Here is a 12,340-nt window from a genome sequence, read left to right on the forward strand (position 1 = left end):
TAACACCCAAAACATAAAAACGACTTTATTATACGGAGTAGCTTACAAACATTAATACATAAGCAGAGCATTTCGAAATCAAACATCAATAGTAGCTCAAATTTTAATAAACAATTTAAATATGAAATGAATGAGGAATTTCTTTCCAGAATTAGTTAGCCACGAAACATTTCTTCCTAATCTCTCCTTCATTCCCTGTGAGAACATTAATGGCTCCCATCCTTTTCATTGACTGTGCAAACTCTGTGAAGAATTTCTTCGGGTCCACCAGTTCGTTGACGATGTTGCGGGAGCCTTTGTTTGTTAAGAGGGCTGCATCCGACTGAAACAGGCCCTTGTTTTGCTTAACGGTGACGTAATAGTTATTATCGAATGTGAACACACTACCAGGATCCATCGGCACGAATGTCGTGTTGTCAGTCAGGTTTCGGCATTGCGTCTTCAAGAAAGCTGCATAGGTTGGGTTCAAGGAAGGATCTTGATCACCTCTTCCAGTAAAGTTGTATAGCCTGTTGCTGAAGGCATTGCAATGGCCTACTCCGATCGTATGCCCGCCTGCATTCAACTTTTATGTTAGCACTTTTTCGGAAATCTTTGTCGACATCGAATGACCAACTCTTTTTAGTTATGTTCTGCATTGATATTGTACCTGATAAGACCACCAGGTCATGTACATTGAGGCCTTGGTTAGCGAAATTCCGAACAAGGGTGGTGAAGTTAGAGAAAGGGGAAGGAAGATTAGCCAATGCCTCGGAAACTCGTGACACCCTGCCGTCTCTTCGACCAGTAAGAACTTCCCACAAGGGTCTTTGGAACTGCAAATAATTACATAGTTAAATCAAATGCTTTCAATACCAAAATTAACATCTTGTAAAGAGTTTTGGTTTAGCTTACTTTGAAAGAAACAGCATCCCTGGCAGCCAAGGCTAGAACATCAGCACACGATACCACATTGGGACATTTCTTCTCGACTTCTGCTTTTATATCGTCAATGACATCGAAACCAGCAAGGGTTAGGTTCGGAATCGCATCTTTCTCGGCCGAGTTATTAGTTGTCGAGTTCAATAGGACTGAACCATCACAACCCTGAAAAGATTTCCCAATAAGCATACATGATTCCAACACATTATAAATGTGGTGTACAATATTTAGAAAGCCTTACCCTAACAAAACAGTCATGAAAATGCATTCTGAGGAACCTTGCAGGCAATGTGGGATCATTGGCAACATGTTTCTCAGTAGCTGTCTTGATTATCTCTTCTGCATTAGGACATGTTTTCTTGTAGTATTTCTTCCTAAGGCTACCTCCATGGCAGGTCCCAATAACACCAAAAACTACAATGCAAAGCAAAATGAGAGCCTGGTTTCTCATCCTTGATGCCTTGCTAATTGAAAGTGGGAATGGCATTGGCAAAACCAGCTCTGCCATTTTATACTTGTTCATTTGGAATCTTTGTAACCCAGTTAGGCAATGTATAATTTCAAACCATTATCATATTATTTATGTTCCGGTACAATTATTTTTTTCCAAAGTCAAACATTTAATTTATAAACAAACGATTTATAAGCTTTGTTTTGCTGTTTCCTTGGATGAACATAACTACATAAGCTTATAAACAAATCATTGTAAAGTTAATGGGTAGTTTATCCTCCCAAGAAAGGCCATTTTTAACTCTAATACTTGAAGAATCCCACAGGTTATACTTGCAGTTGACCCGAAAATGTAGGGCTTCAAACTGGACATTGATCATTTCTTATTTGTTTGTTGGGTTTTTCTCCTTCGCCAATCCAGTTTAAATATTTTCAGCAACCCAACAACTTATGAAAGATTTTAAAATGTTAGCTGTTGACTTTGTCAAACTGAGATGGAGATGAAGACTAGAAACCCTTTTTTTTTTTTAATGCAATTACTCCAACACTGTTTGGAAAGAGGTGTTAAGTCTTTGCTCATTATAAAAATTCCTTGAATAGTACAATGGAGGGCACTGAAGTTAAGAGGAAAAGCTTTGATTTCAACTATATTGGGGTTGGTATGGGGAGCTTTCTTTTACCGGATAACACTCGTTTGTTTGAGAAAGACGCAGTTGGTATGAGCTTATGTGGTAATCTGATGATATTGTATAGCTTGAGTATAGACCTTTTGTTTACATTGGAACTTCCTATGTTGTTTTGTTGTAGCAGATTTTTTACTTCTAGATAAATAATATTTACAGATTTATCCAAAAAGTAAAAATTAAAATGTCAACGTAAAGAAACACAGGACAAACTTTGAAAAGAGCCTATGAACATATTATAGAATCAATTTGTTGTTGTTGAATTATTAGTTTATCTCAATTTTACTAGGTAAAATAGGGTCACGATTGAGACATGCGTGTTGGGCAAGTCAGGTTCGGGTCGATTTAAGTTTGATATTAACACATTTTGTAAAAGTTCAATTCAATCCAAATTATGAGCTTAATTTTTTACCCATACATTTTCATATTTGTAAATTGCTAACCCAAATCCATTTTAAGCCACTCATATTTTTTTTGAATTCTTTTAAAAAAATTATATTATTTTTTTAATATTTAATAATTTTATATACTTTTTTTATTTATTAAAATTTTATATATATAGGCATTTTAACATCTTTTTTAATATTTACATTATAGTATTATATATTACTACAAATTTAGTTTCTTTGTGTTATAAATTATATTATATTTATATAATATACTAGGAAAATTCTTTTGTATACTACCAGTAGAGTTTTTAAATTTCACAACTAGGGTAAGATAATTGATAATTGCCCTATAGGAATATAATAAAATATTTTTAAAAAAGAGAGATACATGTCCAATTTTGAAGGTTGTTTGTCGAATAAAAAAAAAGTACACTCTCAATATACCAAATACTCACCTAACATAATATATTATATTATAAACATAGAAAACAAGTTGAGCTTGAACCTTGAATGTTCAAGCCTGAACCCAACTCATATCTTAAACGGACCTATTTTTTTACCTAAGCTCAGTTTTAGACTTAATTTTTTTGTCCAAACCCTCTCAAATTTCGAATAAATCTTCAAACTTAAGCCGAAAATCTATCCTATGAGCAAATTTAATTGAAACTAAATCACTCTTTTGAGATAATATACACCCTCTTAGTTATAAGGACTGGTGCAAAAAGGTTGTATAGTTCACCATCTCCTAAGATCTAATTAAGTCCAATTGCCCACTATACATCTTATGAACTTATACAGATCAGAAGGTAGAAGTTCCAAAAACATTTTACACTTTTTTTCTCTAATTAATTAACTTTTTTAAAAATTTAAAAGATTTCTTTAATGCAGCAATTTAAAAGAGAAAATACACTGTTTACAAATTAAATAAAAATTATTAAGCTTCTTACTTTTTAAGTCAAAATAAATACACTTGCATTAAATGTAAGTTAAGAAAATGGTTTCATTAATAAATATTTTAAAAGCCCTTTGGAGATTTTTTTTTTTACAAAAATCAATAATATCTATTTGTAACCTCTTCAACTCGGTTTCAACATTAGGCCCAAATTTAAAAGATTGCATTGGCCATTGAAATGGCCCAATAAACCATCGAATTTTCTTTTTAAAAAAACGTCATATTAAAATATTTGTTTATCTTATGAGAAAACTTAGTTCATTTACAGAAAAACTAACGAATTAACAAAAACCGATTTAGTTTAATTTTTTCCTTGTACTGGTGACAACTTTCGAAAACTTAGTTAATTTCCAAGTTATTTATTATTAAAAATTTACTTATAATCTAGTAGCAGAAAGGTGAAATTCAACTTAATTTTAATTAAATAAATCAAGATAATTTTATGCATAATAAATTCTAAATTCATGTTTCAATATTATAAATTCAAAATAACTACCATGCATGCTAAGCAAATCCAAAATCGAAGTCTTATGCCAAAATTTGAATAAAATAATAAAGTTCCCAAAATAACCAAAATTTCAAATAGTAAATTTAAAATACTTTTTAATAAAAAGATCAATTTGAACCGGGCCCTCCGTATGTCGAGTTTGTGTCCTAACCTGGTGGATTATTTGTAAAGATGGAAATAAGAGGGGGAGTGAGCTATGAAGCTCAGTGTGAGTCCAATCACAAGAAAACCAGTGCAAACAATAGACAAATCATACAGAATATTAATTCCTAGTGTAACAGTCCGTTTTTTAGTGGTGTCAAAAATAGTGATTTCAAAGCCACAAATCCGATGAGTGTGTCCGTAAATATTATTATTTACTATTTAAGAGTCAAATATAGTGTTATAATAAATTTTGATTTGATAATTTATGTTATTTGAACGAATAATTAGGTTCAAGTGGTATATCCCTAAAGTCAAGCGGTTTTAGAAAATGAGGTATTGGGACCTCGTTTCTACAAACCAAGCCCGTAAATATTTTATTAAATGTTTATGAAGTGTTATTAGGGTCATATTAAAATTTGGTTAAGAAATTTTAATATTTAAATAATTAATTTGGTAAAAAAAATTATATTGTAAAATATGTAAAAGTTGAATTCTATTAGCTAAAAGGGTCAAATGGATATGAAATCTTAAATTAATGGACTTAAATGGACAGCCATGGACATTAAATTGTTGAGGATTAATTAAGTTATTAAGGGTAATATAAAAATTAAGTAAATAAAAGATGAAAGAATATCATCTTCTTTATTTTTTCTTCACCTTAAAGCCAAATAGCCATTGCCAAGGGGGAAGCAAGTTTCGGCCAAGCTATCATGGTATGCATGGTATGATATTTTGTCCCATTTTAAGTAATTTTTATGTTTTTGAGCTCGTATTAGCTTAATCTAGCTAGCTCGAGGGTCAATTCGTAAAACTGTTAAAGGTTTAGAGATTTATTATGAATGAGTTTGAAGTATTTTTGAAGTAGTTGAAATAATATTAAATTTAGTAGTTAGATATAAGTATTTTGTTAAGTTATTTTTGTTCATTTTGTGTTTAAAGACTTATTTGGGAAAATAGGAAAATTCAATGTTAATAATGGGAAATGGTGGAAAATATAGGTTGCTTGTGAATTTATTAAGAATTGGTTAGCATGAATTTTAATTAAAATGGTTAAATTACAGGTTTTAGGTTTTAGGGACTAAATTGTACAAAAGATAATATGTTAGGGGTAATTTTATAATTTCACATTAAAATGGGTTATAAGCTAGAATTAATGACATTAAGCTATTTGAATTATTTCATTGAATGAAATTATTATTTAGATCAATAAAAGAATCAACCGGACTTGATCAAGGGAAAACAAAAGTTTTGGATTAATTCTCAACTTTGCTGAAACAACTGTTGTAATCAAGGGCAGTTCGTATTTCATTTTAGAATATTACATTTGAATTTATAAGATTAATTGATATCTTTATATATGTATCTACGTATTGATGTTTAAGATTCTCTTGATTTGAGAAAAGGAAAGGACCGTGATTGAAATATATCATGGTATTACACTCGAAAAAGAAAAGACCATGGTTGAAAGATACCATGGCACTACATTCGATATTTTCGAATCAATGAAAAGGTTGAAAAGGATGTTATTTGAAAACAATAACAAATGAAAAGGTTGAAAAGGATGTTATCTGAAAATGATATCAAATGAAAAGGTCGAAAAGGATATCAATGAAAAGGTCGAAAAGAATAGCAATGAAAAGGTTGGTATCTCATCCTTCAACCGTTTGCTATTTAGGTAACATGTTTCAGGTGAGATATGTAACATAAGTATGAATATGAAATGAATGTTTTGATTATTATAGTTTGATGATGAATATTAATTCCTTGGTGTAAATATATGTTTCATATGTCTATAAATATGTTTTTTAGTTATGTTTGTGGTGTGTTTAGAGAATTAAATGGTTATATGAGTATTTTTCGAGTATTTGATGTTGTTTCATTTAGTTCAACGGGTAAATAAAGCCTTAAAGGGTATGTGATTACGTGAAATAAACTATGATTTTTGAGTAATGATATGGATTACGACGAAATGTGTAATTGAAAGGAAAAGATGGTTTAGTGTATATGTATGAGTGGTGAATTATGAAAGTGAAATGTTAGATATGTTTTATGTCATGTTTTGATTGGAATTATATATACAATGTTACACCAACTAACCTAGTGAGGTGGCGTGTATAGGAAAGGAAAATTGGTTTATGGCATAATGAAATTATGCTTGGTTGTTTAACTTAAATGTTCGGTAAGTTAAGTTTCCTTTATACGAACTACTAAGCATTAATTGCTTACATAATTGTTTTTATCTATTTTGTAGATCATCGGAAGCTCGATCAGTTGGAATCGCATTGAAGTACGATCACACTATCCCATCATCATTTTGGTAGTTTTGGTTATTTTGGCTAATGGTTATAAATGACATGTATAAGGTTTAAATATAATAGGCCTTGATTTTGGTTTGACAATTTGGTATGTTTGAGTGGTACCAAACTTATGTATGCATCAATGATGTAACACCCCTCGCCCGCATCCGACGCCTGGACGGGGTTCGAGGTGCTACCTGACTTTTACTAACACTTCCATACTAAACAGGGCCATGAAATCTCAAATAATTAAAAACTTTTCTTTTCTCATGCAATCTGTCCTTTATGCGAGCTTACAAGGCCCAATACATGCATTCGGGATGGTTCGGGACCCAACCGAGAACTCATGAAAAACTTAGGAAATCTCTTGTATCAAGGCTCCACACGCCCGTGTAGGTATAGAACACACGCTCGGGTGCTAAAAACACGCCCGTGTCCCGAACCCATGTCCAAAACCTGGACAAATACAAGGCTATTTTCCAAGCCATTTTGTCACACTCACAACACATGCACGCATACTTATACAATAGCATACAACATGGCAAAATTAGGCACTTAAACCTTCCTAACATGACATGACCATGGTAATTTCACATGCAACCATTACAATAAGTTTTTCTTTCATCTTTACCATATTAATGCTATAGCTATCAACATGTCATCAAACCTCATGTCCATCACAAAGCATAAATAATCATATCCACAAACCATTCATGAAGCATTATTAACTATTTACCAATCACTTTATCCTGCATTAGTTATTAGCTCATCAATGAATCTCAATTCAATCTCTAGGCATACATGTTGTAAGCCACATCACAAGAGATAATAACATACATGCATAAGAATAATCATATGGCCCATAACGATATTAGCCGACATAGGCCAATTTACATGACTAATACTACCTTAATAACAAGCCAATGCCTTTGGCTAAATCATAATATTACATACTCACATTAAAACCCTATACATGCCGTAGACTAGAATCACTTGAGTTTACTTACGCCGATAGCGTTAACTCGACAGTGTGATAATATCTCTGACGGCCTTCAACCTGAGCTAACCTGGAAACTCTAGAAAACATGGGAAAGAAGGGGGGTAAGCTTTCGCTTAGTAAGTTCATATGAAAACAATAAGCAACTCATTAACTTGTTTTATCAATGTTTACAACATATTCTCAAGTTCACTGCAAGCTGTCTTCCTGAGCAATAGTCACTAAATTATTTATATCTGGAGCTACGAAACTCCAAATTAAGTTCCGTTAATTTTTCCTGAAACTAGACTCATTTATCTTTCTTTCATAAAATTTCCAGAATTTTTGACTTAGCCAATTAGTACAGTTTACTCCTCAAGTTTTCTCCTGATTCACTGTCTGACAGTTTCAACCCTTCTGCACTAAAGTTCAATTATCTCATAGTACAGGATTCGAATAATGTTCTTGTCTATTTATCTTGAAACTATACTCATATGTATAGTTACTAATTTTTTTCTAGAATTTTTGGTCAAGCCATTTAGTACAGTTTATTAGTTAAAGTCTCCCCTGTTTCAGGGTATGACCACTCTGACCCTTGTGCACTACAAACCGAATTTCTCCCTATACAAAATTCCAACGACGATGCCATTTTTTTTCCCTTAAAAATAGACTCAATAAGGAATCCATGCATGTAAGGTATGACTCTTAATATTTTTTTTACAATTTATGATGAATTTCTAAAGTTAGAACAGGGGATCTCGAATTCATTCAGACCCTGTTTTACAAGAATTCAAATATCACACAATATAGAATTCTTTTTCTTCCTCTGTTTCTTTCATGTGAAAATAGACTCATTAAGCTTTAATATCATATTTTATTCTGCCTCTAACTAATTTTCCACTATTTTTAGTGTATTTTCAAAGTTACATTACTACAGTAACTCAAATCTGTCAAGGCTAAGTTACTCATTCATGATCATTGTTCACAAAATTAATACAACATCATTTCATCCATCATGGTAAGAACACATATTATGCATCATAGATCATCACATATCAAGGCATTCTCATAGGCTTAATATACATACTTGCACAACTCGTAACATAACTCAAGTGTATACTCACCAATGACTTACCTCGTTGGGACCATCATCAACTCTTTCCTTGGATTACCCGTTGAACACTTGGAATACTAATTGGATACTCGGAAAAGCCTTTGCACATAAGTGCCTCAATTGTAGCTAAAGCTACCTCATATCTCATGAGGTTTCAATGCTCACTCTCGAGCTAGTCATCTAGACTCATAATTCCTAGTGACATGTCACTAGTATCCTATTCTATTTCTAAGGTTCAAACGGGATTTTTCCTCGTCTATTAAGGCTTTGTCTTATCATATTTCTATTAATCACATACACTTAATATCTGTACAATTCATGTCATGATAACATTTAAATACATGTATAGCATGGTATTGTTTACATACAAACTTACCTCGATACCACAAAGGTGAAAAGGACATAATCATCCCTTAATCGATTTCTTTCTGTTCTAGGTCCAAATCTCGATTTTCTTGATCTATAATATCACATTTAGCCTACCAATCAGTCACAATATTCATATGGGTATAAAAATCATATTTTTACAAATTTCCATTTTGACCCCTAAACTTTTGCATATTTGCACTTTTGCCTCAATGCTCGTAAAATAATTTTTATCACATTTCTTTACTCCTTGAGTCTAGATGAACCATTTTCATAACTATAGCAACTCATAATTTCAACTATTTTACACATTACAACTTATTTTACAACTTAGCAATCTAGCCCTTTTTTAAGGTGTTTTCATGTAATTTCTTTCACAAAAGTTGTTTATTAGACAACTAGGACTCATAATCTTCCATAAAAACACAGCAAACAACACATTTACTCTCATGGCAAAACCCTAGACTCTTCATCATTTTGCAAAATAGTCCCCTCTTATGAAAGCTCATGCTTTAGGGGTTCCAAAAATGTAAAAATCATCAAGCAAAGACATTAAAATCACTTACAAGCAAGGGAAATATGTTGCTGAAATTTTCCAGCTTCAAAACCGTTTCTTTGCTGCATATTTCGGTGAAGGAGAAGAGAAAAATGATAGCTTTTTCTTTTTGATTTGTTAATAATAAAACTAGTCAAAATTGGTGACCAAATTTCACCTAATTTTGACTTTTCAACAATTTTGTCTCCCATGGCCGGCCATCACACTTTCAATGGCCTAATTTCACTTTAAAGACCCCCAATTTAAGATACAAGGCAATTTAACACACCTTTAGGTATTAAAACACAACTTTTACCTTTTACGCGATTTAGTCTTTTTTCGGAATTGGACTAGAAATTGCTAAAATTAACTTACCAAAATTTACATGCACTTATAAAATTATATTATAACACATAAAATAATACTAAAATAATTTTATCTAGCCTCGAAATAGTGGTCCCGAAACCACTGTTCCGACTAGGCCCAAAATCGGGCTGTTACAAATGATTATAGTTAATGGTGTAAATTGATAGGTTGTTGAATATTTATCCATACCTTGTGATAATAGGTAAACCATGGTTGAATGACATATATGTTTGAAATGGTTTTGGTATGTTAGATATGTGCTTAATTAATGAACTTGAGATGTTGTTGGGTTGATTTTAATGTATGAATTGTGGTGTCTTTTGACGGCATATTGGTTAAGTTGATTTGGTATGAATTGAAGTGTGTTTGATAGTGTTTTAGACATATGAATGCATGTGGGATTGGTGTGTCTTGGTGTGCAAGATTTGGTCCATGATTTGGCTTGTTTTGGGGTAACTTATGTAGCACAAGGCCTGGGATGCGCACTGCCACACGGTCATGTGTCATTATTTTGTTAGGTGTAAGTTTCACACGGTCTAGCACATGACCTACAACACGACCATGTAACCCAACATCAAATGCACACACAGTTTGACAGACGACCTATGACGCGGTAGTGTGGCCCTATTTCGAATACTCACACAAGTGGACACACGACTTACGACACGGTAGTGTAGCTCTATTTCGAATACTCACACGAGTGGACACACGACCTATGACACGGCCGTGTAGCCCTATTTTGAATACTCACACAAGTGGATACATGGGCTGGGACACGACTGTGTGTCCAGGCTTCAAATGTTCACACAGTCTGAGCTATGTCACACAGCATGGCCACATGGACGTTTGACCCTTGTTTTTAATTTTTTTCCAAAATTTTCTATTTTGTTTCAATTTGATCCCAGAATATTCCCAAATTGTTTTTAGAGCCCCGTATGCTCGGATTAAGGCCCGTAAGTGTAATGGCCTGAATTTTCAGTGGTGTCGGAATGGTAATTCGAGATCACTAAATCTAACAAATGAGTAGAAAATATTATTAATTTAGTGAGAATAAATTAAATGTGAAGTTAGGAAATTTTTGAAATTGTGAATAGTGTACTAGGAATAAATATTAAAATAATTAAAATCAAAAACGAGGTATCGAGACCTCAAAGATTTTAAACCGAGCCATAAGTATTTTTAGAAATATTTATAGAGTGTCATTGAGTTGGTATTAAAGTTTCATTAGAAAATTTTAACGTTCAGATAGTTAATTAACTAAAAAGGACTAAATTGGAAACAGTGTAAAATTTGTTAAATTGTGATAAATAGCTTAAGTGACTAATGAGGAGGGATTTAAAAGGCAATTAGGCCCAAATCATATGGGCTGGACGGTTGGGTAAGAAAAATATCAGCAGAAGGTAAGGAGAAACATGGGCAAAATTGGAAACTTAACAAATTAAATATATAAAACAAAGACAAAAGTGAAAAATCTAGAGATTTCTTCACAATTTATCAGAAAAAACGCCATAGGAGGTCTGAAACAAGCTGGTTTTTCATATATTTTAATCATGTAAGTTTAATTCTTGATTATTTCTTCTAATTTTTGTGATTTTGATACTTTTACAATTAGGTCCAACTAATTATTTCATTAGTTTTTAATTTCATGTCTGATTTTGAAAGTTACCATTGATGAGTTCTGGATTTTTTATGATGAATAAACATGGAATTAAAGCTTTAATTTTGTTATATGATGATTTTATTAAGTAATTTTGATAGAAATTGATTTTAGAGACCTAATTGTGAAAAAGTTGGGAATTAAGGTTTGGTGTTGCGGTTTTGAATATTAAAGGCTATGTAGTAGTCTAAAATAGTTGAAAAAGGTGTTAATTTAGAAAAATTATATCAATTGAGGGATTAATCGAGTAGGGATGAAATTGTAAAAACTATAAAGTTTAGGGTAAAAGTGTAATTTTGAGAATTTAAGGGAAGAAACTGTGAAATGAATTAGAATAGAATTAAATGCTGATGAATGGATAAATTTTCATTTTAGATCGAGAACCCGAAACAAGTCGAGGAAAAGAAAAAGTAGTTGATTAGTCCCTGAACTTTTACAAATTCAGCAAATCGACCCAGGTAAGTTCATATGGCTGAAATTTAATAATTAAATGTTAATTTCATGAATTATATAATGTATGATGAAATATATTTATTGTTGAAATGAGAATAAAATAAAAATACGAAAATCGAATAAATGATCAAATTGAGCGGAACCCAGATTTGAGTACTTCTGATCAAGAGAAAAAGTGATAAGTGTTAGCTTTAGCTACACTTATCTGATCAAGAGGCAAAGTGATAAGTGGTAGCTTTAGCTACACTTATCTGATCAAGTGACAAAGTGATAAGTGGTAGCTTGGCTACACTTATCTGATCAGGGACAAATGATAAGTGATCATACATAAGACCATAGTTATACTATGGCAAAGTGAAAGTGAAGTACTCAATTTTCCGTAACTGTTCCTCAATTTTGATCAAGGATGGTAAGTGACAAATGGGCCCAAAGGAATTATGGTAAAAGAATAAGTAGTAGTGAGTTTATACCAAGGAACTCACCAAAGATTGTGGTTGACAGGTAAACTTAGTAATGGTGTATAATGTAA

The 12,340-nt window shown here is 32.2% G+C and overlaps 1 protein-coding gene and 1 long non-coding RNA gene across 2 annotated transcripts; both read right to left on the bottom strand.

The window, feature by feature from the left end:
* On the bottom strand, window positions 1-1,445 carry LOC107936832 (peroxidase 3). The gene is made up of 4 exons (XM_016869601.2): window positions 1,163-1,445; window positions 895-1,086; window positions 650-815; window positions 1-555 (listed from the first exon to the last, which is right to left on the bottom strand). The coding sequence occupies exons 1-4, from the start codon at window positions 1,442-1,444 to the stop codon at window positions 152-154; spliced, it is 1,044 nt and encodes a 347-aa protein (XP_016725090.1). The 5' UTR covers window position 1,445; the 3' UTR covers window positions 1-151.
* Window positions 1,446-7,073: 5,628 nt separating this feature from the next.
* On the bottom strand, window positions 7,074-8,894 carry LOC121224604 (uncharacterized). The gene is made up of 2 exons (XR_005922183.1): window positions 8,811-8,894; window positions 7,074-7,420 (listed from the first exon to the last, which is right to left on the bottom strand). It is a non-coding gene; the product is annotated as an uncharacterized lncRNA (long non-coding RNA).
* Window positions 8,895-12,340: the final 3,446 nt, after the last annotated feature.

The sequence above is a fragment of the Gossypium hirsutum genome, chromosome D12 (assembly GCF_007990345.1).
Source record: "Gossypium hirsutum isolate 1008001.06 chromosome D12, Gossypium_hirsutum_v2.1, whole genome shotgun sequence".
NCBI lineage: Eukaryota > Viridiplantae > Streptophyta > Magnoliopsida > Malvales > Malvaceae > Gossypium > Gossypium hirsutum.

Bases quoted from the DNA above. Each gene is read 5' to 3' on its own strand.
- LOC107936832 (XM_016869601.2), bottom strand. From the start codon at position 1,444: ATGAACAAGTATAAAATGGCAGAGCTGGTTTTGCCAATGCCATTCCCA. The intron at 1,087-1,162 runs GTAAGGCTTTCT...AAATCTTTTCAG, and splicing joins TTCATGACTGTTTTGTTAGG to GGTTGTGATGGTTCAGTCCT. The intron at 556-649 runs GTACAATATCAA...AGTTGAATGCAG, and splicing joins TGACCTGGTGGTCTTATCAG to GCGGGCATACGATCGGAGTA.